Below are 27,209 nucleotides of genomic sequence, written 5' to 3' on the forward strand. Positions count from 1 at the left end.
TTTGTTCATGTACATTTTGCGCTTAGAAGCCACTTATCTGTAGTCCCAACGTTACTTGAGCAGGAGAACGAACTGAGATACACCCGACTCTGCAGACAGCCAGCAAACACGCTTACAATCTTCATTTCCTCTTCCTTCTTCCCTCCCCACCCCCCAAAAAAAAGCATTTTTTTGTCCCTAACGCGAAGGGACCGGGAAAAAAACAGCACATACACGACTCAGGCTTTTTCAGACCTATCGCAAAGACAAAAATGCTCCCCGAATAAGTGCTCTGCAAACATACCAAGAGACTAAACTAAGCCCAACTGAAAAAAAAACCCACCAGACAAAACTGAGGTTGAAGAACTCGGCTCGCTCTGCCTCGCATGTGTATTCTGCACCTAAAACCGCTCGCCCCTTTTTGGTTTTAACCCCGAACGAGAGCAGAACAGTCCAGCGGCATTCCCCGCCGCTTCCTCCAGCCGGTCCAGCGGTCAGACACACTGTTCTTCCGAAAAAAATATCCCAGGAGCGGCTACAAAAGCATTTAACCCCCTCCCCATCTCTTCCCAACAAGTACAAAATAAACAAGCGTATGACACCCCACCCAAGCCCTCCCCGCACATTTCAGGAATGACTTCCCTTCGAGCCCTCCTCCTTCCCCACCCGTTCCCATATTAAACTCTCCAGCAACAGGACAACCTTCGGGTTCGCGCCTTTGCCCTCCCCAAAAACCCTCTCTCAGCCCCCGGAGCTGCAATAGATCTCGCCCTCCTCGTCGCGCCCCAGCCCTGGGAGCCAAAGGGTTTGGGAACAGCCGGCCCCCGTTCCCCCTACCTCCATAGGCACAAAGCACCTGGGCTCCCCTAGCAAGGAGCTGTCGCACACCCCCGGCAGCCCCTCGGGCCCCCCGGCAGGGCAGGGCAAGAGCCCCAGCGAAGGGGCTTGATGCCGGGCGCGACTCGCACGGTGACACCCGGTCTCCAGCTCCGCGGGGTCGGAGCCTCCCTCGGCCTCCCCCGCGCCGGGCCGGGGCACGTCCCGGGTCCCGGAGACAGAGAGCGGGGCCCCGCCGCCCTCCGCAGCCGCGCTGGGGCTCGCACCAGCCCAGCCCCAAACTCAGCGGCGAACAAAACCGAAACACCACAAAAATACAACAAGGCACCCACCCAGGCTGAGGGGACTCCGCCACCACAAGTGCGTGCCCCCCACCCGGGAGAGGGGTGGAAGAAACAAGAAGAGATAAATAAACGGCAGGAAGAACCATGGAGGGCTCTTCTGTAAAGCCCGGAGGTGGCCCTGCCCTCCCGCAGACCCCGCGGCAGCCTCTCGGGGACACCGTCCTCCTCCCGTGCTCCAGGGCCACCGAGGATACGCGGAGTCCACCGGAGCCTCGGCTCTAACTCTGCCAGCGAGTGTCCGCCGTGCTGCGGGGCTGCCCCTGCCCGCCCCCCGCCGCCCCCCGCCCCGGCTGCCCCCCTCACGCACATCCCGCGCTGCGAGGAAACCCGCTCTCCGCCGCGGCGCGACTCCCCGCAGGCGGCCGCGGCGCCGGCTGAGGGGGGACCCCCTGCCCGCCTTCCCCCCCCCCCCACCTCCTTCCTCCAGCCCACCCACCCGCCCGCCCGTCCCCTCCCCTCACACCGCCGCTCCCCCCCCTCCAGCAACACTCACCTCTGGGTGCCGGCGGCGCCTCCACCTCACCATGTAACGGCAGGAGTGGGGGGGTCCCCCCGCCTGCCCCAGAGTGAGGGGGGATGAACGGGAGCGCAGAGGGGCGAGGACAATAGGGGGGGGGGAGGAAATCCCTCGGCCACCTCGCCCCCCTCCCCAGCCCCCTGAGGACCAGGGACCCCTCCCCGCGCGGCCCGGCTCCTGCCGCTCCCTGCGCCTCGCCCGCTCCCTCGGGTTTGTTTGGGTTTTTTTGGCTCAATCACACCAGACTGACTGTCTTTGTCTGTCTGACAAGCGCCATGTTGATATCAACATCCAAGCTCCCACCTGCTGCCGATGTGAGACCATGGGACTTGTAGTTCCCGCCTCCCCAGGGTGACGGGGAGACCGGCAACTCTTGGACTACAACTCCCAGCGTGCCTCGGCGGCGCGCCGCGCCGGCGGAGCGCGGGGCGCAATGCGGCGCGGACTACAACTCCCGGCATGCCTCGGGAATGACTTCATCCTGGGCGGGGGCGGTGGGACTGCAAGTCCCATGATGCCGTGGGGCGCGGGCAGGAAGCGGGGCGGGGGGGCAGGATTGTCCCGGTAAATAGAGCCGGGGGAAGCATGAAGCTGGTGAGTGCGTGAGGCGGGGGGTGATGTGAGGGGTGTTTCGGGGGTTCGGCCTGCCCCCAGCGGCGGGGCTCCCCGGGTCGCCTCTGGGCTACGGCAGCCTCAGCCCCAGCGGGTGGGAGAGGAAGCTGAGGCGCTGCTGGGGAGGGGTGGCCCGGAGTGGCCCGTGGGGGCGGGCCCAGCGCTCGGCTCCCCTCAGCGAGCCACCGCCGGGGCAGGCCCGCTGCGGGTCGGCGGCCTCGCATGAGGGAAGGGGCATAGGCCCTAGCGGTGCTCCGCCGGTCTTCTGCCGATGGTGCAGCGGCTGTCCGGGCGTGGGGGGTTTGGGTTGGGTGGGCGCGAGTGTTATGAGAGGCGGCTGAGGGACCTGAGGCTGTTTAGACTGGAGAAGAGAAGGCTCAGGGAGGACCTTATAGCTCTCTACAACTGCCTGAAAGGAGGTTGTAGAGGTGACCCCTACACCCCTAGTGTGACCCCTCACCCCTAGTGAGGTGGGGTCGGTCTCTTCTCCCAAGTAACAAGTGATAGGACAAGAGGAAACGTCCTCAAGCTGCGCCAGGGGAAGTTTAGATTGGATATCAGCAACAATTTCTTCACAGGCAGGGTGATCAGGCTTTGGAACAGGCTGCCCGGACAGTGGTGGAGTCACCGTCTCTGGAAGTGTTCAAAACCGTGTAGATGAGGCCCTCAGTGACATGGGTTAGTGGTGGTCTTGGCAGTGCTGGGGTGATGGATTGTACATGATGATGTTGGAGGTCTTTTCCACCCTAGCTGATTCTGTGATTCTATGATAAACATTGGTGTGATTTGTGAGGAAGAGGAGGAGGTGTTTCTGCCCTTCTGCCCTTAAACACAAGCCTCGCCCTGGAGCGGAGCAGAAGCTAGCCCACTGCATATGTGACTTCTGCTGGGTTGCTCTAAGAATATTAATAAATCCCTGTGGTTCATAATAAAATTGTTATTTCCATCAGCAGTATAATGTTAATGCAGGTAGTTATTAATGAGAAAATCAGCCTGGAACAGCTTTGTCAAGGGTGCACTATGCTTCTGGTGGATATTTTGGTTTTGATATAACAATTTGGTAAAGGGAAAGCTGTCAGAAAATACATTACCCATATTATTGGTCTTCTCTCCAGACCTCCCTTTTCGACTACTTAAGTTTCCGAGAGACCTTGCATTCAGCCGCTGCTTTATTTCAGCTATTTTATTTCTGAGGAGCTGTGGCTGCCCCATCCCTGGCAGTGTTCAAGGCCAGGTTGGACGGGGCTTGGAGCAACCTGCTCTAGTGGAAGGTGCCCCTGCCCGTGGCAGAGAGGTTGGAACTAGATGAGCTTTAAGGCCCCTTCCAACCCAAACCACTCTGTGATTAAGAATTTCTGTTTCACATCATGTACTAAAATTCTTTGGAGGTGAAAACTGAATCAGGTTTCAAAATAACTGAGCATAACATCTGAGTTGTTTAACATGAGGTTACACTGTTGAAGATATGATTGTCTCTCAGTTTTGAGACTGAGCAGTTGGTTTGTCTTGAGGAAGCTTCATAGCAGTTAACTTGGATTCTGGGCTTATTTTGAGGCTTCCAGTAAATCACCATCTCCAGTGTAACCATGTAAAATTAATTCAGTAGGCAAGTGGCTGAAGAGCTTGATCATAGAATCACAGAATGGTTTGGGTTGGAAGGGACCTTAAAGCTCATCTAGTTCCAACCCCCTCCCACAGGCAGGGACACCTTCCAGTAGAGCAGGTTGCTTCAAGCCCCATCCAACCTGGCTGTGTAATCTTGCGTATGTGATTAAGCCTCTGTGTGTGGATACTGCCAGTGGGACAAACTCCAAAGCTAAGCACTTCTGGACATGGCTGTAAAGGCTGCTATAATGCAGTATGGGGGAATGCAAACTGGGAAACATTTAAATGAAGACCGTAGTCTTCAGAACCAGACTTCTTTTAACATCTGGAGTCTTGCAGAGGAGTAGAGAGAGGAAAGAGGTTGGATGGGGGGGGCATACAAGCTGTCTGAAATCTGTATTGTAACATTTTTAGACCTGTGTATAAATTTGGAGACTGGGAGAATTTGGAGACAAATTCTCGACCTTACATTTGTCTGGAGATGTGTGTGTATCTCGGGGTTGTGGTGGGAGGAGTTGGGTGTTATTTCATCCTCTTTTTTTCCCATCTATTTGGGTGGAATTTGGAAGAACAAGGGAGAGGTGACAGACTCTAGACCTGCTTCAGAGTCCAGTGAAAATGTCAGACTCCCACAAATTCAGCTGTGCTTTGGTCCAGGCAAATCTACTTGCATGTGATATTAATACTGAAAGAAAGCACTGCAGTATTTGTTGGTATTCAAAGCAGTGGCTTTAACCTGCAAAATCTTGCTTGCTTTGGAGCTGCTAGTGTGAGACATCATCTCTTTTCTGTCACATTGCCATCCATGAGATCACCAAAGACGCTCTGAGCTGAGTGTGAAGCAGATGTCTGCTGAGAACCTGCTGCTGTGAGGGCCTCAGCAGCTGGAATGAGCCCCTCATTCTGTTCTCTGTGCCCTGCTCTGTCAAACTTCCATCCAGTTTGCAAAGGCTGCCAAGAAGGTTGTGAGCCGAGCTGGACATGTCGATATCTTCTGTATGTTTTGTGACTTTTTTTCTATTACTGCTTTTTAGTTAGGTGCCTAGTGTGTTTGCTGCACCAGCCTTTAGCCATAAGGGAATAAAGATAGAAGGAAGCAAATCTTAGAGCAGAAAGGATGTGCATTTTAGTCCAGTCAGGAATATTAGTGACTGGAATCCCTGGATCTGTTTTAAACAGTAGCAAGTATGAACTGGGTAAAAATTATCACATTTATAATGCATTTAAAGATGTATATAGTACAAACACTCAGATTCTCAGATTACTAATCTAAAATTCTAATAGAGGTACAGGCCCAGAAATGTCACCTGTGCAAATAGCTCTGTAAGATATGAATTGCTTTTTTAGTTCTTTTTAGTCACTTCACTTGAATCTGGTAGAAAGAACCCATTGCCTCCCAGGAATCCATTTACCACAGCATGACAGCCACAGATATAGATTATTTTAGATGCTTTTAAAGAAGAAAAAAGAAAGATTTTCCAGTTAGCTCAGAGATGTCAGGGTCATGATCCTCTTCATGATTTTAATAAAAGCAAGAAAGTGTTTTGCTGATAAAAGTGGTGATATTTCATCGCCTTTTTTAATTACTGATAATTCAAAAGCTAGAAAAATAGTTTAGATAATGGATTTTTTCCTTTGTTTCTTTCTACTTGACTGGATTTATAGCATCAGTTGGCAAAGTTCTGGTCTGGCGAGAACTTAATTTCACATGTGTATTTTACGTTTACAAATAAACCAACTGAATTCCTTTCCTGTGTACTCCCTTCTTCACCAGCCTGGCTTTTCACAGTTGTTTTGAACTTTGCTAACAGCAGGCAAAATGTAATGTTATTCCTTAATAACTAAGGCTTTGTGAATTTAAAACAAAAGTCTTTGTGATCTTTTTAATGTAATAGTGGGGGCTTAGTTGCTTTTTAATATTTAAATGTAATTTAGAACAGGTTTCTGATGAATGTATGTAATAGACTCCTTGGGAGTTTTTAATCCAGACACTTGCAGTCCCATGTTAACATATTGTGAGCAGAGGTAGGTAATGAAATTATTAATCTACCTTCTTTCCCCTTTGTCGAATGAAGTGTAGAGAGCAAGCATAACTATAAATGACTTAGAAAATGACTGAGTCTGGTTTTAGTGCAGTGCATGGCCAACTAATTGATATTTTTCATCTTAATTGATCAAAACTTGAATTTAAAAGCTAAAGTTTGACCACCTGAGCTGCCAGATGCACAGACTTCAGAGATGCAAAAACTTTCATTGCAGATGCAAAATCTCTTCTTGCAATCCCTGAAGGAATTAATCCTTCCTCAAAGAAGAGAAATGGTCACCTCGAGGCGGCCACGCTCTATTCAGGCATTTACGTTTCAAATCCTACATTTTAATAGCTGGCATTTTTATTCACTTCTCTTCTTATTCAAAGCTTCAGCTGTTCCTGTGCCTTGTTAAGTGTTTGCCACTCTCCATACAAGAGGTGACTGCATCTCAATGATGCTGAAGTGCCTCGGTACATAACCTGCTCACTGGCTCATTAAGCTTGCAAAGCAGTTGGGATTTCTCAGTACACAAACCCTTCCATTCAGGTGTGGTTGTCCATTCCCTCGTGTTTCCTGTTTGCATTTAGCAAGACAAAAAGCAGGTGAGAGCATGCCCCAGAGCTGCTTCGGTGCACACTACAGCTTCCCCTGCTGATCTGTACCAAGCAGCCACAGCAGGCTGGGGCTGCATCTTGTTTGGTTGTTTAGGCAGGTTTCTTAAGGAAATAAAACTTATGTTCCTGCAGGGATTCTCTCCCGCCTTTTCCACCCCAAGTAATGTTCAAATTTGCTAGCCAACTTCAGCCAGGTTTTGCCAGTAGGACCGAGTTTTGAAGAAACTAATGTTCTGGGATTTTTGTGAAAATAGGTGATTGATAGAAAAAAAGAGATTCTTCATTTGTCCTACATTGGAAAAGGAGCTATGCCATCCTCTCAGCCCTTGACTGAAGAAAATCCACCCCATAATACCCTGACATGGGGATATCTCAATGAACACATACAGCTGTGAGGCACAGATTTATAGGAAATCAGGTTTTGTTCTGGTGTGTATGAAACTACATGTTTAAAAATAAGGGAAGAAAAAGGCAATTTTCGCCAGGAGGGGAGGTCGCTGGTGGTAAAGGTCATGAGTAACTCATCCTCGTCATCTTCTTGCAGTACTGCCTGTCAGGACACCCAACCTTACCATGCAATGTGCTCAAGTTCAAATCCACCACCATCATGTTGGACTGTGGACTAGATATGACATCTACCCTCAATTTCCTCCCATTGCCACTGGTTCAGAGGTATGTTCTGCGGCCTGTAAGCACTTTGTGTCTTCTTGGGTTGCAGTTGGAGTGCTCTGCGTGAAATGGTGTATTGGAAGGAGGGAGGGGATGAGTACAAATGAACAGCATCATCCGATATCATAAATAGACTTTGTTCACTTAAAAATTCTCTTTATCAAAATAACGTCCTTTGGCTCAGTAGACGGAAGACATTTTATGGATTTATTGATTGGTTTTTCTAGATAATTTATTCTAAGCTTCAGTAAAGTATTGCTGCAACTGCTCAGCACAAGTGAGGTCACATATCTGTCATCTTTCTGGCTTCTTCGTGCAAGATGAGATAAATGGGTAACTGAGATGGAGTGAGTGGAGCCCAGCAAGTACTGTTTAACCACCATCTTCTCAGGCTTTTCTTCAGAGGACAGACTAATGCAAAGAAAAGTAGCACTTAACAGTCTCGTTAGTTGACTTGATGGCATAATTGTTCCCTTTTAAAAATTAAATAAACAAAAGGGCAGTGCAGCTGAGCATGGGAATGGAATGGCAGTGAAACAAAAGGAGAATCTAGAAGAGAATCCTGAGGTCAAGGCACTCCCTTCTATGCCCTAACTACAAAGTAATCTTATACCTGATTTTTAGATGAATTTGGTTATTCAGTTAGGGTGATTTATGTCTTGCATAAATGGAATAAATTACAAAAATGAGTGGTTGGAAAGGTGGAAATGAATAAGCTCTTGGTGATGGGAAGCAACAGGAGTTTTCACAAAAGCCATTTAGTAATTTTGATCAACAAGGAAACAAGTGAGGAACGTTCTGGGTTCAGGGGAGGCTTGATTGAGAGAGGGAGAATATGACTGGGAAAGGGAGTTTCCTAAGTGACCTAATGAGGTTAAATCAGTTCGTCCAGCACTTCCTATGATTTGTTATTTTTTGAGACGAAAAGAATAGACAGTGTATGCATTGTTCTGCAAGAACATGGAGTTCAAGATCTGCTGTAGAGTAGGCAACAGATGCCTTAAGACGGATCAGTGTGATAGTCAATTTTTGTCCCATTCTATAATTGCTAACTACAATGTTTAGGGGCAGCAGTAGGTTTGGAAGGGATCCAGAAAATTTGGGAAATTGAGAATTGCCTTGCATTTGCTTTCTCCCACCCCACCAAAGAAAAAGGAAACAGAGGAGAACAAGTAGCAAATTTAGGTGATTGAACAAAGGCTTAAGAGGTTCTTTAGAACTGCAGGCATCAATGCTCCCCCGGGATATGCCAGCTTTGTCTGCTGATAACAGACCCTGGGAATGAACAGCCAAATTGCAGGTCACAACCTGAAATTCCCCAAGTACCTCCAGAATGTCTGCACTGAAATGACTCAAACTCAATAAGAAAGGATGTCAGATGTGACCCCTGATGGCCCAGTGGAATCCGGAGCAAACAGTTGGATTTAAATCCAATCAATCTTGCTGGTAAGGTGATTGAACACCCCTTACAGCAAGGATTGTCCTAAGCATATGGACTTGCGCAAGTAATTGATCTTTTCAGTACTCTACAAAACAGGTGTCCTGCAGGGAGTTGTGGAAATGAGTTAGAAACTTGAGGAGGAATGTGGCTGTCACTAAAAAGTCCAGATGTGGACTTGTTCGTAGTTGTACCATTACCGTGATGTCTAAATACCCCTGAAATTCAAAATATGTATTGCCAACACAGCTGTGTGATGGAGAGCTAACATTATCATCAGTTTCCAGGTGAGGGACTACAAGAAGGACTGACTGCCTGAGCATGAAGCACATAGCATCACAAGAATTTGAGCACTGGTCTGTCCTATCTGAGGTTATGACCAGCTGTTTGTCCTCCCAGAACTGGGTGTGCTGAGATGGACCCATGTGCAATAGCTGTGCTTCTCTCTGGTGTCTCTGGTGTCAGCCAGAGGTGTCCAGAGTATGATCCATGAACCACTTGGGTTCTGCAAGTCTCAGTATGTGGTCTGCAAAGTGCCCTAGTCTTTACCTCTGTGGAGCTTAAAGGTATGATATTACAGAGGATCTTTGCTATGCAGCTAAATCCTGTGTTGTACTTGGCATGGGGCTCTCCTTGAGCAAACATTTTGAGAGCCTCTGCTTTAATCTGTGAGAGGAAAGTTCTGTAGTGCTTGTGTCATTAAAGGGACTGGACATTTTTAGAGTTCTTTGCTCTTCAAAAAAAAAGCTTGTCAAAAGGTATTTAGATTCCACCTTGTCCTGGAAATGGCAGTCCTTGTTCTCACTAGCCGACGGAGCATGTGCAAAGTACCTGCAGTTGCCAAACACTTTATGCCCCATCACATACTTTAAAGGAGGTTTGTCAACTGGAATTTTCTCCCCTGTACCAAAGTCAAATGCAAAACGGTAAAATGAACATGTGGGAAGCTCTTAACCTTTCCTGTCTAGCCATGACACACTTGCTCACCTTATTTATGGGACAGTTCTAGCTATTTTGTATTAATCAATCACTCTATTACAATGTCAAAACTATGTCAGCAGGAACTGTGTTACTTCTTGGCTCCAAGGTAAAGAGTCCTTTCTGTCCTGTGTTGCTTATTCTACTTTCACCCACACACAAGACTTATCTGCTAATTTTGCCTCTCCTAACAAGACTGTATACTCTCCTGTGGATGCCAGGTTTAGTACAAGTCAATAGTACTCTTTCATCATGAATAAAGCAAACCGCATGCTAGGCTAAATTAGGGGGAGCAGGGCAAGCATATTAGGGAGAGTTTATTCGGCTTTGCCTCATGCTGGTGAAACCACAAATGGATCCAGGTTTGGATTTCCAATCAAAGAAGAATGCTAAGAAACTGGAGACAGAGTTCAGGGGGCTTCAAGATGGTCAGGGTCTGGAGCCCATAACTATGCAGAGAGGTTGAGGGAGCCGGGCTTGTTCAGTCTGGCAGAGAGGAGGTGAGATGGGGAGCTAACAGCCACCTACAGCTGCGTGAAAGAAAGTTACAAAGGCAACAGAGGCAAACTCTACAGTGGCATTCAGTGTAAGGGGCTAGTGGCCGCCAACTGTGTCTTGGGAGGCTCAGGTTGGACATTAGCTTCCCAGTGATGAAGTTTTTCGTAGCAATTTCACCCATCCTCAGAGAGGCTCTAGAATCTCATGCTCCAGGGATTTGCAAGACACAGCTGAGCAAAGCCATGGCTGACCTGATCCAGTGCTGGCTTTGAGACATTGCGCTAGAGACCTCCAGGTGTCCTTTCCAACCAAGGCTTCTGTCTTCTTCCTTGTCTGTCAAAGTTGTTGCACCTCAGAATGGTTTGTTCTTACTTTTTCCCTGGGTTTTGGTTTTTTTTTACCATAGCTCTTTTAGCTCACTGCACCAAATCTACTCAGCCTCCTCAGTCTCCAAAATGCTGCTCTTAAGTTGTGCTTTTGAATGTGGCAGTGGGGAGTACATTTAGCCACCTCATCTTTCCTATGATCACACTTTTCCAGACTTACTCCTTATCCTCAAAAGGGGGTTGCAGTTCTCTGGCACAGCTTCTCAATGACGTATCCTTCTGCTCTCACCTATTACCCTGTCTTCACTCCTTGAGTCTTAGATTTCCCCCTTTTCCTTCCTTGTGACTTTCTGGAATGCCAGCTAGGATTTGTTCTTTTATATTGATATTAATCTGAACACAGCATTCCTCTGAGTCCTAGGATCACTTCCCATTTTCAAGATCTTAAATTTGAAAGCCCTGATAGAATATAAGCGTGCCTGTCTGTAGAGCTTAGTGCACAACGCTTGCAGATTTCATTGCGAGATCTCAAGTCTCCAAATCTGAGGTTCTCACAGGACTTGGTTCCAGGCAGCTTCAATTCCTTTGTGTCCTCAACTTGTTCATTTTTGGATTTCTGTAGATATGCTTGAACGGTGGGTTTAGAGCTAAGTTACAGGCTCACACAAAAATGTCACTGTGAGGTATGAATAAGTCTCTCAGTTATGGTAGCAAGAAATGCTGCAGCAGTTACTACTGTAAACTCAGAATTACAACATCCACGTTGAAGTTTCTTTATTAATATGTAAAACAATTAAAAAAAGGGGCCCTGCCATTGCTGGCTGGTACCAGGCCTGCCAGCTTAAAACATGCAGTTGACCTCCTTCCCCCTTTGTCCTTCCAACACAGGTAAATGTGCTGTACAGCTGTTGATGTGGGTCTTTGGGGTGAGACTTCAGCATGAAACCATGGTTTATGTGGGTATAAAATCACAACCTTTGTGTCTCTACATGAGTTAGTCCAGAGCATCGGCCCTTCCCTGCCATTGCTAGTGGGAATATTTATCCCAGAGCAGTTTTACAGTATTTTTGTATTGTTTCAGGCATAGAGTTTGTGGCTGTCCTAACTTCTGTTCCTGCAGCCAGTTTCACCACAGGGCAGTGTAAGCAGTGCTGAGCCTTTTTGAAACTCTCACCGTAAATTATCCAAATCAAACTCCCTGCATGCGTCCTCTTCTTACTCTTTTTACTTATAAGTGTCATAATCATGATTTGTAAAAGTCATTTCAGTGAACATTTAAACACAATGAAACTGTCTATCTGTTTTATTGAGATTGTTAGTTCCCTGGGACAGAAATGGTGTTCTTTTCCTGTGTGACACCAAATAGAAAGTCTATGCTTAGCGAATGATAATGATATAATTAATATTGCAATAATGCTTTTTCTCTCTTTCTGCAGCCCCAGGCTGTCCAAACTTCCTGGTTGGGTTTTGAAAGATGGAAGCACGTTTCTGGACAAGGTACTATAGTGATGGTTAGAATTTTCTTGCATGCAAAAAGCTCCCTGACAGGTTAGGAGCTTGCACTGCATGAACAATACTTCCATGCTGACTCATCGCAAAGGTTTCTATGTGTACCTTTATCAGCCATGATGTCCTTGTAGAGCAGAACATTTTGAAACAAAATGCTAATAGCAACTCTGAGGCTTTCAGTCTTCAGAGGTAGCCTAGCTTTATAAAAATCCTCTTAAAATGCAGAAATCATCAGTATGAATATTTTCTTATTTCATGGAGCTCCATAAATAATAGTGCTTTGCCTTCTTAGAATGCCTTTTATTCAACAGTCTCACTTTTCTGACACTAAAGCTTCATAGCATGCTTATAAATGAGGTTGGTATCATACCCCTTTTTAGGCAGGACAGCTGTGATAAAGTGAATGGTTTTCCCCTCATGGGAGGTCTCTTACAGAGGAAAAGCATGTCTTTGGCCTCTGAAATCAACATGTGTTCTGCTGCTGGACATAGCAGGGAGGATATTATTTCCAGCCCCCTAATTCTAAGACACAGGGCTTCCTCAGCTACATGAGAGACACAGATTTTTTTCTTTTCCCCCTCTTTTCATCGCATTAGTTTTGTAGGCAGAATTTAGCTGGGGCTTCAACCAAAACTAGGCACTGCAGTGTCCAGCTTGATCTGCCATAGGGGAACAATGAACACAAAAATATGTCAGATGTTAGTAAAATAGGCAGATATATTTCAAATATGTGCAGCAATAGGTATCAGTAGAGAAAATACAGTTTTAATAGACTGTTCTCTGACTATGCGAACATTAAAGGAAAACAGTAATAATAGTTGCTTTTGTAGGGGACTTTGAGGTGGACAAAATGGATTGATCTGATTTTTACAGACAAGGGAGCTGAAGATCATAGATTAAAGACCTGATTTTTCTTCTCATTGGAGACAAAAGAAACTGTACAGGCAGCATTTCTGTTAGTAAAATAGTAACAGCTCTATTCAGAGCACATGCTAACTGGCAATCTCACAGCTACAGAGGCTCAGAGAAGGAATAGAGTTGCTCAGCTTGAATTCCCTGGAATTTGTTTCTCCTGAACCCCAGCCTTGGTCTCAGAGCTTTTGGCTCCCTTCTGTCCAACAAACGGGTAGGCTGTCAGTACATTTCTATATGTGATGTGTTTACATTTCTGTGGTGCTGCTGCAGTGTGTGCTTAGGAGAAATCTTCAAACTCGCACAGCATCAATGGAAATCATGTGTTAAAAATTCAAAGGCAGCATCTCTTACCTTCACCTTGACCATTGTAACTGCTTGGAATGGTAAATTCTTTGACCCATGCTGGAAAAAGGCAAGAGAAGGAGTCAAAGGGGGGTGTTTTATCATGTTGGGTGGACATTCCTGTTACAGCACTCTCTCTCTCTACAGCACTCTCTGGATGACAGTTATAAAACTTAAGTCCTGGAGAGGCATTGAAATTTGCTGCGATCTAGTTTTAATCATTTTGAACACCCTTGAGATGAGGTTAGGAGACTTCTGCCACTAGATGTAATTGCTCATTCGTTATTAGTTGGCAGGTGCACTGTAATTATAAAGAATTGGATTCAATCTTTAATTCTGTCAGTCTGAAGCTGGCTGAGACCACTCGCTTTGGGACAAGCAAGAGAAGCATCCACAAGAGAAGGCAGAGCAGGTGATAGGTAGCCTGTGAGGTGTGTTAGGACTAAAGTTGGGAATGTTTTTGTTCCATACATTATCCTGAAGAATGTGACTTTTCATGTGACAAAGGTTTCTGATGTCAGCCTTGAAAAAAGAGGAAGAAAATAGAGGACTAGAGATCCAGTAGAGATAAATCTAAGAAAAAGTACCACGTGGAGCTTAGATCTGCAGAAGATGTTTCATCAAATGTTCTAAGACAGGGGCTAAAAATTGTATTCTGCTCCTAATAAGACAGAAAAGGTTTGATGTTATTGGGAATGAAAACTAAATTTCAAACTTGTAAGACAGGCAGGGCAGTGTAAAGGTGCTGTGCACACCTTCCAGATCATGGGAGCAGCAGTTCCGAGAAGAGTGGTCTTCATGACCCACTTTTCAGTTCGTACTTTACTTCTGGTAGACAAAGGCAGCTTGTTACACATTTTACAGCCAACACATCTGCAGTTGGAAGAGCAGAGAAAATGCAGCCTTATAGGACAGCACCTCCTCCGTGGCCACGGCTAAACCATCCAGTGCTTACCAGGGTCTCTTTCCTTACCTACCAGAGCACTGTCTCTGTTCCTCCAGATGAGGACCTGATCCCTTGAAGTGTGCTTACAGCAAATTCTATCTAGAAAAGGGATAAACATTATGTAGGAGTGGGGTGGAAATTACCTGGGATAAAGAAAACGTTTTGAAAGAGCAAAATGTATTGCACTGGAGTAACACTGCACTGTAATTTTGTGTCTTCTCTGTTGATGTGCTTTTCTTACAGGAACTAAAGGAGTGCTCTGGCCATGTGTTTGTAGACTCCGTGCCTGAGTTCTGTTTACCAGAGGTGAGTTTGTTCAAAGTCATACTGAAAAATCTGATTCCTTTCTATCATGTGGGAGAAAGTTGCTGAATTATTAAATTTATCAGCACTCAGTAAATAATGCTACTAAACCCTCTGTGTTGTTAAGGTGCCTCTAGTATCTATGACACTGGAAAAAGGGTGGAAGCAGCCCTGTTCAGCAATGGTTTGGGGAGAACTGGAAGGTCTGATTGAGCAGATCAATATCTCACAGAAGAATAAGACTTCACTGTCTCTTTTTATGGGCCTTCCAAAGACAATATGACTGAGCTGGGCTTGAGTATGACAGGATACATGCGCTGATCTAGATAAGAGCAGTGAATGAAGACAAGGAAAACTACTTGTCTCTAACCACAGATGCATGACCTGCCTAGTGGAGCTCCCCTGGGGAGCCGACCGTGTGGTTAAGCCACTGTTTGATTCTGCCGGGCTGCACTCACATGTGCTGTTCTGCTGGCAGCAAACTGAGGTTAAAAAGTTTTGCTGCCTTCTCAGCTATTCATCACTGCCTCTTTGAGAGAAGAGCTTTACCTTCATATCCATTGACATAAGTGCAAGTGGCTGCCTCCCAAGCTGGTTTTTTTTTTCCGAGAATACCTGGGTTTAAAAGAAAAAAAATAAAGAAAGGCTATTGAAAGTGTTGAATTAACTGCGATTACCAGACTAATCAATTAACGATGTATATGTAGGAGAGCTGAAGAAGTAAAAAGTTGAGCAAAGAGTGGTGGGGGTGAATGATGGGGAGTAGTCTGGGAATAGTATCCTCTTTCCTCAGCTGTGTTCAGGCTGTGATAACATCAGTTCTTTCATTTCATGTTGGGATGTTTTCTCTGTCTTTCAAAGACAGAGACAATTGCTTTTGGGCAGTGATTTTTTTTTTTGTCCTTTCTGCCTGACCTTGTTGACAGGAAGTACAAAACACTCCTGGAGGGTTGTTGTCAGCTTTGCTGGGGTTCTGGCAATAACATTTCTGTCTTTTCATTCCATTCAACTCACCTCTTGTGGCTTCTGATTCTTGTCATCTTGGTTCTTCTAAGCAAGTTGGCAGCTCTGGCACTGTTTTTGGCAAGTGATTTCAACAGATCTGTGTGCAATCACTCGTTTTCCCCAACTGGAATGGATATAATTGAATCACACACACAAAAAAACCCCAAGCAAAAACTTTATAATTTGAGGTTCTTGTGGGCATTCTGATTACTGTCCTATGCAAGGAAGAGGTGTAGGAAGCATCTTTATGCCTAGAAAGTGCCATTATGGCCCAGATCTTGGGAAGGACGGAGTTTATGTTTTGGATTCCCTTTGAACATATACAGTAATGATAATCTGCTGGGGTTTAGGGTGCTTCAGCTAGGCTTTCTGGTTACTTTGTTGGGCTGGAAAATACCCACGTGTAGCTCTAAATATGAGTGAAGGGGAGTTGTTGCTTCCTTGTGTCGGTATCATCACTGAATGTAACTCTTACAACTAGAAGATCGCAACTAGCTGCGTGTCACCATTGTAGGAACTTTACAAATGGCCTCTCCAATGCTTGTTCCCAAAGTTCCCAGGAGGTGCCAGATCTTCTCCACAAGCCCTAGAAACAGATCTGCTAGTTGTACACAGCTCTCATCTCTAGCTTCATAGGCTCCCCTGTCTAGGGGAGGGTTCAAATGTCGTGGCCAGCTGAATGCATCAGCAGAGTAGAAATGTTGCTGGTGTTTGGCAGAACGGTCTAAGAAGGAGCTGGTGTGAAAGAGCCTTTGTCTTTTTCTTTGTCTCCTTCCACGCCACTTCTTTTGAAGAAACTTGTCTGCAAAAGCAGTTAGTTTGAGAATCACAGTATCACTTCCAGGAACACCATTGCCAAAGAAAGCCAAGTTTTGAATGTGATCCAGAAGCCACAAGGTGATAAGAGGCTGTCTCAGCAGCAGAGTACACTTCCACATGTCAGAGTGCAGGGTGCAGCCCTCTCTTTGCTTGGCAACCCCCTGGTGTCTCTGACTTCACGTTCAAGAAGTGTTTTAATCCTCTTCTGTTCTTAGGCACTTTTAGTGAGATTGCCGCAAGTCCCAAGGAAGATTTTACTTTGATTTGGTTTTGACACCCTTTTCATCCTTTTAGTAAGTGCTTCTAGCATGCTGAGGTGTGGGATGCCTAAGCTTGGAAAGTGGTAGTCTGTATCCTCCTGATAGCCTGCTGGACTGGGATTCAGCTAAGGGCTGAGTGACTCCTCACTTCATAGAATCATAGAAAGGTTTGAATGGGAAGGGCCCTTAAAGCTCATCGAGTTCCAACCCCCTGCCACGGGCAGGGACACCTTCCGCTAGAGCAGGTTGCTCCAAGCCTTGTCCAACCTGGCCTTGAACACTGCCAGGGATGGGGCAGCCACAGCTTCTCTGGGCACCCTGTGCCAGGGCCTCACCACCCTCACAGGGAACAGCTTCTGCCTAAGATCTCATCTCAATCTCCCCTCTGTCAGTTTAAAGCCATTCCCCCTTGTTCTGTCCCTGCAGGTCCATGTCCAAAGCCCCTCTCCAGCTTTCTTGTCAGCCCCTTTAGGCACTGGAAGCTTCTCTAAGATCTCCCCAGAGCCTTCTCTTCTCCAGGCTGAACAAGCCCAGCTCTCTCAGTCTGTCTCCATAGCAGAGGTGCTCCAGCCCTCAGAACATCTTCATGGTCTCCTCTCAATTCACTCCACATCCTTCTTATGTTGGCGGCCACAGTGCTGGACACAGGACTGCAGGGGGGGGTTTCACGAGAGCAGAGTATAGGGGCAGAATCCCCTCCCTCAACCTGCTGGTCACACTGCTGGTGATACAGCCCAAGACGTGGTTGGCTTTCTGGGCTGGGAGTGCACACTGCTGGGCCATTTGATTATGGTCTGGACGCAGCTGAAAAACAAGGCATGAAGGGCCACCTTGGTAGGAGCAGGCATCAGCAGACTCTCATACCCCATAGAGAGTATTTCTGCCTGACAAGCTTAGTAGGATAAAAGGGTGCCGTGTCACAGTTCTGAGGATGGTGTTTCACCTACTGCATTCAGCTTGGAGATCATGCCTCCAATATTAGCTGTGATCACAGATTGAAATCATGAACGCATAGCTGTGAGTTAGGCAGCTTGTCACCAGAGCACCATGTCAGCCCTCTGAAAAGCCGAGTGACCTACTTTCTTGCCTTTTTTATTCAAATTGCTGGACCAAGCCTTGTAATCAGATAATATGTGCTTGATGAGTGTTGAATTCCATTAGCTGCTCTATAATAACCGAGTTAGAGGTCATATATCTTGTAAATTTCTGACTTGACACCATTTGTGTTACAGCATTACCAGTAAATATTTCTGATTAAAATTCCTTTAACAATGTTTGAAATCTTTCCTCCTCTGAACTACTGTCTGAACTGTCACATCGAAACAAATTGGACCCACCCGTCTGTTTTGTTGTATCCTATGAATGAGCTTAATCTCCTGTTGTAGAAATCATGAATGATAAAGATGCCAAGCATTTAGTTTGGGAAAATATGAGAATTATTCTAAGCATATGAATAACTGCAGTCTACATTCATCTCTCTCACTCTCCTGGGGTACAGTACCATGTGCCACAGAAAACAAATACAAGACACTGTGCTAAATAACTAACTGTGGAAGTTTTGGTGTCTACACAGTGTTCCTAAGGAAGCTTGCTACGGAAGTGTACACATCAGTTGTTTGATAAAAGTGTAATCATTGAGCCTTTTTTAACAGCAGCCATTTCATTACATGAAAGGCAGATAAACCCAGGACATGGTTTCCATTTTAGATTTTAGAAAGGAATAATTTTAGGGGGCTTTTAAAATAAATATTGTTAATTTAAAGGAAATGTTATTTCTTTGCCACAGCTGGCACATGCCCCTCCCCATTTTTTAAACTGACTATGAACTGGTTATATTTGTGCAATATAAAGTTTAAAGAAAAAAAGAACAAGAAGTTTTTCTGCCATTGCTTAAGCTGCATGAAAGGGTTACATGTTGCTTATCTCTTTCTTCTGTTTTCAGACTGAGCTGCTTGACCTCTCCACGGTAGATGTAATCTTGATCTCAAACTATCACTGCATGATGGCGTTGCCCTATATCACAGAATACACAGGATTCACTGGAACGGTATATGCCACTGAGCCCACTGTTCAAATTGGCAGGTAAAAAGCCCCTTAATATTCTCTTACTCCTCTTTCATCATTGCTAAGCAAAAGGTGTAAAGGACAATATGGGTAAAGGAGTGATGTCTAATGTTCTGAAGAGGCTCTTAGGCAGTAGCTGAACACCAGCCAAGTCTTTAGTGCTGCAAATGTGTTAACTCAATGTTTCCCAACCTCTGGAACCATTTGTCTTCAACATTTACAGCAGCTGCTTTGTGTAGGCAGTTAGATGTGGGATAGCAGATCTTGAGTGGACTGAGACACCTTGGGCAGCGATTACCATAGAGCCAACTTCAAACCTTCAAAAACCGTGGATCAAAGATCTCTCCTGTTCCTCTCTGCTCCCTTAAACAAAAGAGGAATCACCAGTCTTTTCAACAGTAAATGACTTTGATTATTGCCTTGTTGTTTTTCAGTGTTTGAAATTCATATAATCACACTTTCCTTCACACCATGGAAGGGAATTTAAGCTGGCTTCATCTCAAATGACAGTTGAGATACATAAGCTCTGAACTCCAAAGAGAAACTCCAAAGAGAGAAAAACAGCAGAAATATGAGTCTGAAGTAGAAAATGTAAGGCCTGACAAAGCAGTCAAAAACTTAATACTCGGTCATCAAATTTGGTAGTCTTTTGTTACAAAGTTGTCTGTTGATTGAATAGGTCAGTACCAAAGGCTGCAGGTTTGGCCCTCGGTGAAGTCTCGCTGGACTTGTGCTGTGTGCATCCCTCATGCAGAACAGTGGCCATGTTCAATAATTAGAGACCAGATTAGGCCATGGTAACTGGACCTCTCTGTAAGCACTTCAGGGCAGGAATCTTTATCTGTTAAAGGTCCTATGCAAACTTTCCATGCCAGAGTAATTCTCCCATTGTGTAAAAGCAAACAGAAACTGAAGGCCCTTGTAGGTGAAAGGAATTGTATAAATATGAACTAGTAGTATACCTCTGGGATATAAAAAGGTAACAAGCATAGTCTTGTTGGAGAATATATTGGTGTGGTTCTCCCCACCCCAAGTAATTCCAGGTGCTGTTCTTCTGCAGTTAAATCTGTGACTTCCTACCTTCAAGGGGAAGCATTCATGCAATTACAAATGCTGTTCAGTTTTGGGCAGTGAAATCTGCAATGACAATTTTTAATGCCTGACATTTTTCTGTCTCGAATGCTGCACTGTGCATTTGTAGATGAGGAGAGTTCACTGACAATGTTCTTGACTTCTCTAAGTGGTAAACAAGCATCAGCTAATGAGTTTTCTTTGTATATTTTGTCTTATTCCATATGACAAGCAGTCAGTAACAAAGAAATCATCTTGCACAGCAGAAGAGAGGCTTGGGAGTTCCTCTTGTCTTGCCACTTTCCAAATAAACCATAACCCATGGGCCAGATCCACTGCTGTTGCAACCAGCAGACAAATGAACTAGCTTGAGTTTGAAACACTCAATGAAGAAACAGGGGTAGGATGCCTCTGGGAAGAACCCCTCTTTAAAACTGACTAATAGTGTTACAATTTGTGTGGTATTTTGGGAACATTTGGGACAAAGTTCTCTCCTGAGTGAAAGGCTGAAATACTAATTTAGTTAGGATGGATGTCTTTTCAGACTTCTCATGGAAGAACTGGTGAATTCTATTGAACGTGTGCCAAAAGCTCAGTCTGCCTCCATGTGGAAGAACAAGGAGGTACAAAGGTAAGGAACAAGCCACCAAGAAAGGCTGACTGTCCTAAAACACTAGCCAAAGTCTAGAATTCACTGTAATGATGAGTCAGCTGCCACCATTTGAGGTTTGCTGCTGCCACCATTTGAGGTTTGCCACTACCACTAAGCAGAAAAAAAAAGCCTAAGAGGTTTACAGCTATGACTCCATGGATCAGTTCTTTCTTTGATCAACCATTGTTGGTCTTCCAAACAACTATACAAGTTTGAACCTTGGAGGAAGACTTGGTAACACAAAAGTCTTCCCTGATCTCTGCTCACGTAGTTTAGCTTCATGATGGTAGATAAACCCAGCAAATTTTTGTATTAACATTGTAAGAAGTTGTTGAAATTAGCAAGCTATTTAAACCTAATTATATTGTGTTGGAATAATTTTAGTTTACAATATTTACATTAATGTTTGCTGAAATGCTAAGAAAGTCAAGCTACAGCTGTTGAAGGTCACTGGTGGCCAACACAGAGCAGTGCCACCTTTCCTTCCAGGGCTTACAACCTCTTTTACACTTGAAGAGCGGAGGTGGGGGGTTTATTTTTTGGCTTTTCAAAGCTTAGAAGCAAATTGAAATCTGCATTAAAAAGGTTAGTTGCAAGCTCTCTGTCCATTATTCCATCTATACATAAAAACAGGGTGCTCAAAACTGAGGTCTTCCACATCTAGAATTTTGAAAGCCTATGTAATCTGAAAATTATCCATACAGGTTACTAATTGCAGATAATGCTTTCCTTGGAAATAAAACAGATTTAGGTGCACAACATGTTCTATGGAGGAGACAGTTTCATTTTTAGCACATTTTAAAGATAGGGACTGTTGATTAGAAAGTTATTTTTAAAAGCTGCTTTGTGCATTTTTAATTGATCTCCCATTTTCTACTCCTAATTCTTGATGTTGCTTGATTTAAAAGTTTACTAAAAATGAGTTATTTTGTGCACTGTAAAAGTAGTCCTGATATTTTCCAATATCACAAAGCAAAGAAATGAAAAATCCAAATTAACATATTTTTAGCTACACATTGTACTGCCCTGCTGAGCTTAGGAGTAGTCTTAACTCAGCACTGTAACTCTCACTCTTCTGAAGAAGGCAAATGAAACACAGACATAAAACAAAACCAAAGGCAGTAAAGTTGATCAGGCTTTTGTGCTGGTTGATGTATACTCTGATCAGAATATTGTTGGTTTTTCAATTTTGGAGTCTGCTAGCCTGCCCAGAATAACTCCTGAAGCTCACAGTGTTGTAAAGAGGGAGGATTGGAGCCGTTATTCTCATCACACTACTGCATGTGTTTAGTATGCATGGTTTAAAGGAGGATCATATATCTTGGAGCTCATTTAATGTCACTTTTCTGGTGGTTGTATTTTAGAAAAAGTGCTGTTTAGCACTTTGTGTGCTGTTGACTATTCCAGGGGCGAACACAGAGAGGTAATCTTTGTTCTGATTCCTCTGCCAGAGAAGGCTAGAGTCTTTTTGTTCGAGCGGCATTTAAAACACTTTTTCCTGTCTCATGTTGCTTGGGATGTACCCTAACATCAATAATTCCTCCTTGGTACTGTTAAGTGGCTGTTGTAATGGAGTACCAGATGCAGTAGGAGGAACGTATAAGAGCCTACCCCCTGGAGTAGACAGCATCCTGTCCCACCTACAGGGACACTGTCCACATCCCACTGCCACACATCCACACTGACACATCTCACTGCCATAGTATGGTATGTTGGGAACCTCAATTGGATGGCAGGTCCCCTGGCTTTCAGGAAGTGCACGCCTTGCCCAAATATGAGACAGAGGCAGAGCAATGAAATGCTGTGCTGGTGGGGATAGCCAGATGTAGCCTGCAGCTCTTCAGTAGCGTAAGTCTGTGTATTGTAAACTCTGCCTTGAGGCTGGTATGAGCCAGTGCAGTCTGTGAGCTGGAACAAGGGGGTGAATCCGAACTCTCTTTACAACTGTACCCCACCTGTGCTCTGAGTTTCCCCCTTCAGCTCCCTGTGCTTCTACAAAATGGAGCTCCTGCCCACCATAGAGGGTATACAGGGACTTAATTAATGTTTGCAAAGTGTTTTGAGATTCCTGGTGACAAGTGCCATGCAAGCGTAAATGGAACTGATTATTATAGCATGTGAGCAAACATCTACTGATCCACAAATTAACACCTGGCTAATAGCACATGCAGGGTTGGACTGACATCCGTTATTTAAGAAAATGTGATCCTTGATGAATTTTTTTTTTTAATAGTTGGCAGTTGCTAGAACAGAATACATATTACTTCTGAGTCTAACTTCAATTTTTCAGGCTGATCAATCACCATTACTGCTTTACAGTTCAGCTACTTCTACTCTGAATAGTTAGTATAAAACACAAAGTATTATCATCATCTTCATTAAATAAAGCATTGAAGCATTTTAAATGCAAATAGTGTATAAATATAAAAGTTCATTATAGTGGCTTACATTTTTTCATTATCAGATCCAGTCTGAACTAATTGCTTAGCAAGTTTTATTACCATTGGTTTTTACTTTAAATGAGCAGTCTCGTGGAAGCTCCATAGATGCTCACCCAGGTTATCTTTCACACAGATTAGGATTCAGGGGGCTAAAGAGGAAGTTTGCCCTATGAAAGACACTTTTTCAACTACCTATTTGATGGTTTCTTCTGTCTTTTTGTAAAAGTGTCTGAAATAGGCTAATTTCTTGAGACAGAGGACAAGAGAGGCCAGTATTCTGATCTGGTTCGGTACTGTCATCCTCCTCTCCCTTCAAACAAGAACATGTTATGTCAGACACTAAATGTTATTTGCCTTGAACAGGAGGGACTGTCGCTCTGCAGATGCCCAGTTTAGAATACAAGCCTCTGAGTTTCTTAAGCATAAATTTTATATGCTAACCACAGGACCATGCTGCTTCGCGATACCTTCCTGTTTGTGGCTGTAGGCTGGCTGTCCTGACATCTGCCCACGTACATCTGGGTGCACATCTGGGGTGATCCGTAAGAGGATGTTGCCATAGCATTAGTAGATTCACTCCAGACTTTAAAATATCCTCTAGTAACTTCCTGTACAAGTTTTAAAATGGTGAGTGGCAGATCCAAGTGCCAGCAGGGGCATGTCTGAGGAACCAGCAGTCATCATTGTCTCTGGGTGCCACCTGACAAAGAATGAAACCACTGGAGTCTTGTCCCGCTGGTCTCTGTTGGGGATCAGAGTATATTTACTGTGTAGCCACAGAGTAAAGACTAATAGAAACTTACTTCAATCACCAAGGACAATTCCCCACTTTTCTCCATTACCTGTAGATATATTCTCCTCTTCCCAGAAGAGAAGCTCATGAAAGCATCCAACACTAAATGCTTCTTATGGTAGGTTAAAGGCTTTTACAGGCAATTTGCTTCAGTGCAGTGGTGGACAACTATCCATGTTGTTTGGCTTTTTGTTGCTTATGACTTCCCAAAAAAGACCTTGAAGACTTTGTTTCCTTAAGCGCAGTATGCTTTCAGCCAGCGTGTGCTGGAATTACAGTTCTCACACTAGACCTGTGCAGCGGTCTTGGCAATAGCTGGTCTTAATCCTTTCTTCAGTGTCTTAAATTATGGAAGAGTTCACTGACCTAGTAGATATAACAATAAATTAAATTCCTTTAAACAAATTGATCAAAGAAACTTGACCAATTTCCATAAATCTTTGGAAATTGGTTTGAATTAGCCTTTGATTTAGCATTGGTTTAATATACAAAAAAACCTCCTATTCTTATGCATTTGGCAGCTGTGCTGCTTCCTGTCTCAGTTCATGTTGCTAAGAATGATTTATTTCCCAGAAGTTAGCTATCGCTCTTACAGCCTGTGACATTATAGTTCACTTCTTCCCTTGACGACACTGCCCAGCTAACTTGCAGTGTCTGTGAAGAGCAGAATGGATGGATTTTACTTTGGTGTAAAACGTCTTAAATACTTCCGTGTAGGGGATTTCAAAGAGCTCTGCAGTGTCAGCTAGTATATCCTTGCCAGTATCCTGGGAAGGTATCTGGGGTATTGAAGTCAAGGAAGCTGAGGTGTAGGGGCACATGCTCTTCTAAGAGACTAGTGACAGAAATGAGAGCAGAGCCAGCCTTTGTTCAAGGTCTGGTACCTGCACTTTAATCATGAGATTGCTGCTTACTTTTATTTTCAAATTCTTAAGAATATCCCTAGGATATGCAAAATAGACCCTGATCCCAGATCCCAGTCATCTCTTAATTCTGGTGGTGCATTTCATGTTGACATCTCACCTCAGCCGGCATCTTATGTGAAAATACCACAAGAGTTGCTGTAACACCTTCATCACAGCTACTTCTGTGATGAAAGAGCTGAGTAGGAACAACTACAAAGAGAGCTGGAGGAGAGCAGTCTTTGGGGTGAGGCAAAAAGGGGTAGTGTGGTTCTGCTCCTCAACAGGCAGAAAGCTTTGCACCTCACTTTGAAGCACAGGCATATTTAAAATACAAAGATAAAGAAGAAGAAAAGAGAAAAATCTAAGATCTGGAGAACATAAATGGATATAGAAGCTGGTGGTCCATCAGGAAGTCCTGGAAATGCCCACACCCTGTTGATCTTTGCAGATTGCTGCCTGTCCCTCTGAAGGACGCAGTGGAGGTGTCTATGTGGAGGAAGTGCTACACCATGCCAGAAGTGAATGCTGCGCTCAGCAAGATCCAGCTCGTGGGGTATTCTCAGAAAATTGTGAGTACCTGTAAAGCTGCGGGCAGGTCAGCAGTAACAACTTGTTGTTTCCCAGCTTTTCTCTGGAAATGTCCTTCCTTTTCTGTTTTTCCTCTAGATCCTGTGTAAGATCTGGTTACCCTAGCCTAGGAAAGCAAGATAAGATTATATCGAATGTCCTGCAGTCTACCTCCCAGGAAGGGTTCTTGTTGGGTGAAATCAGGGAGTATCCATTTGTTTCTCCTCTTCCCCAAGAGGACCAATTTTAAGGCGGCGTACCTTCAAATTTGGAGCTGATGGCTGGCCCACTGAGAGCTGGGAGGATGTACGAAATGAATGTATCCTCTCTGTCCGTAAGCCACATCCCCTTCTGAGTTACCATGTATCTCACTTCTGGGAATCTTTTGAGTGCTTTAGCTTCCACTTTCTTTTATACTGCAAATTAGGGATTGTAAACAAAACCTAATGGTTTGACCTGAACTTCAGAAACTCCTTTCCCAGGGTTCCCAGCTAACATTTGTTGTCTGTAAGGCCATTGACTATAATCCAGTGAAGTTTCTAGAATGAACTGAAGCAACGATTCAGTAGGTTCCCTTGTGGCTTTAAGGCAGCATGTGGGCCATGAGACCTGCTGTTGTGGCTCAGGGCCATAAGAAATAAAAAGGTGGGTTAAAGTAAGTTGTGTACCCAAAGCTTTTTCTTTGCTCCCTTTTCTTAAGCAGTGGGCCACTGAAGTTTGGAAACTGCTATTTATGCATAAGACAGTTTGAAGCAGTAACCAGTGCTGCTGTGTACTAAATTTGGTGGATTTGGGTTTGTGTGGTTCTGCATTACGGCTGCTGAAAAAAGACCCCAAGCCAGCACTAACATGGCTGCTGACATAAGTAGCAGCTGCAGCTTTGTCTAGCAGCTGGACAGGTTGGGTGTTTGGATTCCTCATTATCCCTGTTACTGTTCATTTTTTACTATCCTCACAGTGTGGATGCGTCTCGCCTAATTTTAGATCTATGCATCTGAGCCAATCATTCTTTTATAGTTACCGGGAAAAGAGACATATTTTCTCTCTTCCCAAAGCTAGCTTTTAAAGTAATCAGATTCTAATTAGCCAGTTAACCCAAAACTGGGTGACAGCATCAGGAATAGTTTGCTGTCTGTTTTCCCTGTCTCCGTATCAGTAGAACCTAAAGCATTCTGAAGGATGGAGACCCTGCCTTGTTTTGCAAGGCATCCAAATACGTATTGAGATACTAGAAAAATTATTAGTATGGCATGAATCAGATGCTTGTTCTATTATTCAGTAACCAGAAAGTAGATCACATTAGTGGGGTATACATGGAGGCTTATTTTCTTTCTCAAAACAAGTATAACACATTACTGTGTATAGATAAAGCAATACACTGTCTAATGACACTTGGAAAGGAGACAACTATCAGGTTGCTTATGCTTAGAGCTGAAACTGAAATTTGGATTGAGTTTGCAGGGTGTCGTTTCTAAATCACTAGTAAATAGCATTTAAAAAGAAGTAACATTTGAAAGTGAGTGAGTTTGAGGTTACGTTTGTGTTTTCCACAGCAAAATGTGTAACCCAGATAGAGTTTTATATCAGAGCAGAACTACTTGTCCTTCTTTCTCTCCTGCAGGCCAATATCAATAAAATTTGACTAAGGGAGTATAGCATCTTCAAAGATGCTCCTACGATCCTCTTCAATACAGCAAACACAGGCAGAGGATCAAGATCCCGGTTGATTCCTCCATTTAGAGTTATGGTTCAGTGTGAACTCAGTTATATGCCGTAGAATTCACACGGAAGAGAGATTTTATAAAGGTACTACCTGAGGAAAAGCCTTTCTCAGAGCATGTGTCCTGTTAGACATGGGTAAATAAAACCAGCAGACATAACGCTCAGGAAACTAGCTTCATAAAAGCTTTGAATAGCAGAACTACTTTTAAAATTCATATCACTGTTGATAAAATGACCTCTTCTAACATCTCTCAGAGGCTTGCTCATGTTAATGTTTCTTTCTGTGTGTTTCAGGAGCTGTTTGGTGCTGTGCAGGTCACCCCTCTCAGCTCAGGCTACGCTCTTGGAAGTTCCAATTGGATTATCCAGTCACATTATGAAAAGGTTTCCTATGTTTCAGGATCTTCTCTACTTACAACACACCCTCAGGTACAGCCCCGTCTTTTAT

General features: G+C 44.4%; 2 protein-coding genes across 16 annotated transcripts in view; one reads left to right on the top strand and one right to left on the bottom strand.

The window, feature by feature from the left end:
* The window catches only part of HMBOX1 (homeobox containing 1), a 125,390-nt gene extending 123,354 nt beyond the window's left edge, over positions 1-2,036 (bottom strand). For 8 of the 14 annotated variants that reach the window (XR_003992077.1, XM_030490958.1, XM_030490949.1 and 5 more), the window contains exon 1: positions 1,654-2,036. The gene's annotated coding sequence lies outside the window, so the exon portion shown is untranslated. Of the gene's footprint in view, positions 1-1,467; positions 1,491-1,653 lie in introns of those variants that run through there. The other 6 variants (XM_030490956.1, XM_030490955.1, XM_030490959.1 and 3 more) reach the window with 3 other exon arrangements.
* A 173-nt stretch (positions 2,037-2,209) lies between these two features.
* INTS9 (integrator complex subunit 9) overlaps positions 2,210-27,209 on the top strand; it is a 74,680-nt gene continuing 49,680 nt past the window's right edge. The window contains exons 1-8 of one of the 2 annotated variants that reach the window (XM_030490941.1): positions 2,210-2,271; positions 7,083-7,210; positions 11,884-11,944; positions 14,403-14,465; positions 18,489-18,628; positions 20,226-20,312; positions 24,921-25,041; positions 27,056-27,190. In XM_030490941.1, the coding sequence (XP_030346801.1) occupies positions 2,263-2,271; positions 7,083-7,210; positions 11,884-11,944; positions 14,403-14,465; positions 18,489-18,628; positions 20,226-20,312; positions 24,921-25,041; positions 27,056-27,190 (744 nt within the window). In that variant the 5' untranslated portion in view covers positions 2,210-2,262. Of the gene's footprint in view, positions 2,272-2,943; positions 2,968-7,082; positions 7,211-11,883; positions 11,945-14,402; positions 14,466-18,488; positions 18,629-20,225; positions 20,313-24,920; positions 25,042-27,055; positions 27,191-27,209 lie in introns of those variants that run through there. The other variant, XM_030490940.1, reaches the window with a different exon arrangement.

This window comes from Strigops habroptila, chromosome 6, assembly GCF_004027225.2.
Source record: "Strigops habroptila isolate Jane chromosome 6, bStrHab1.2.pri, whole genome shotgun sequence".
Lineage (NCBI taxonomy): Eukaryota > Metazoa > Chordata > Aves > Psittaciformes > Psittacidae > Strigops > Strigops habroptila.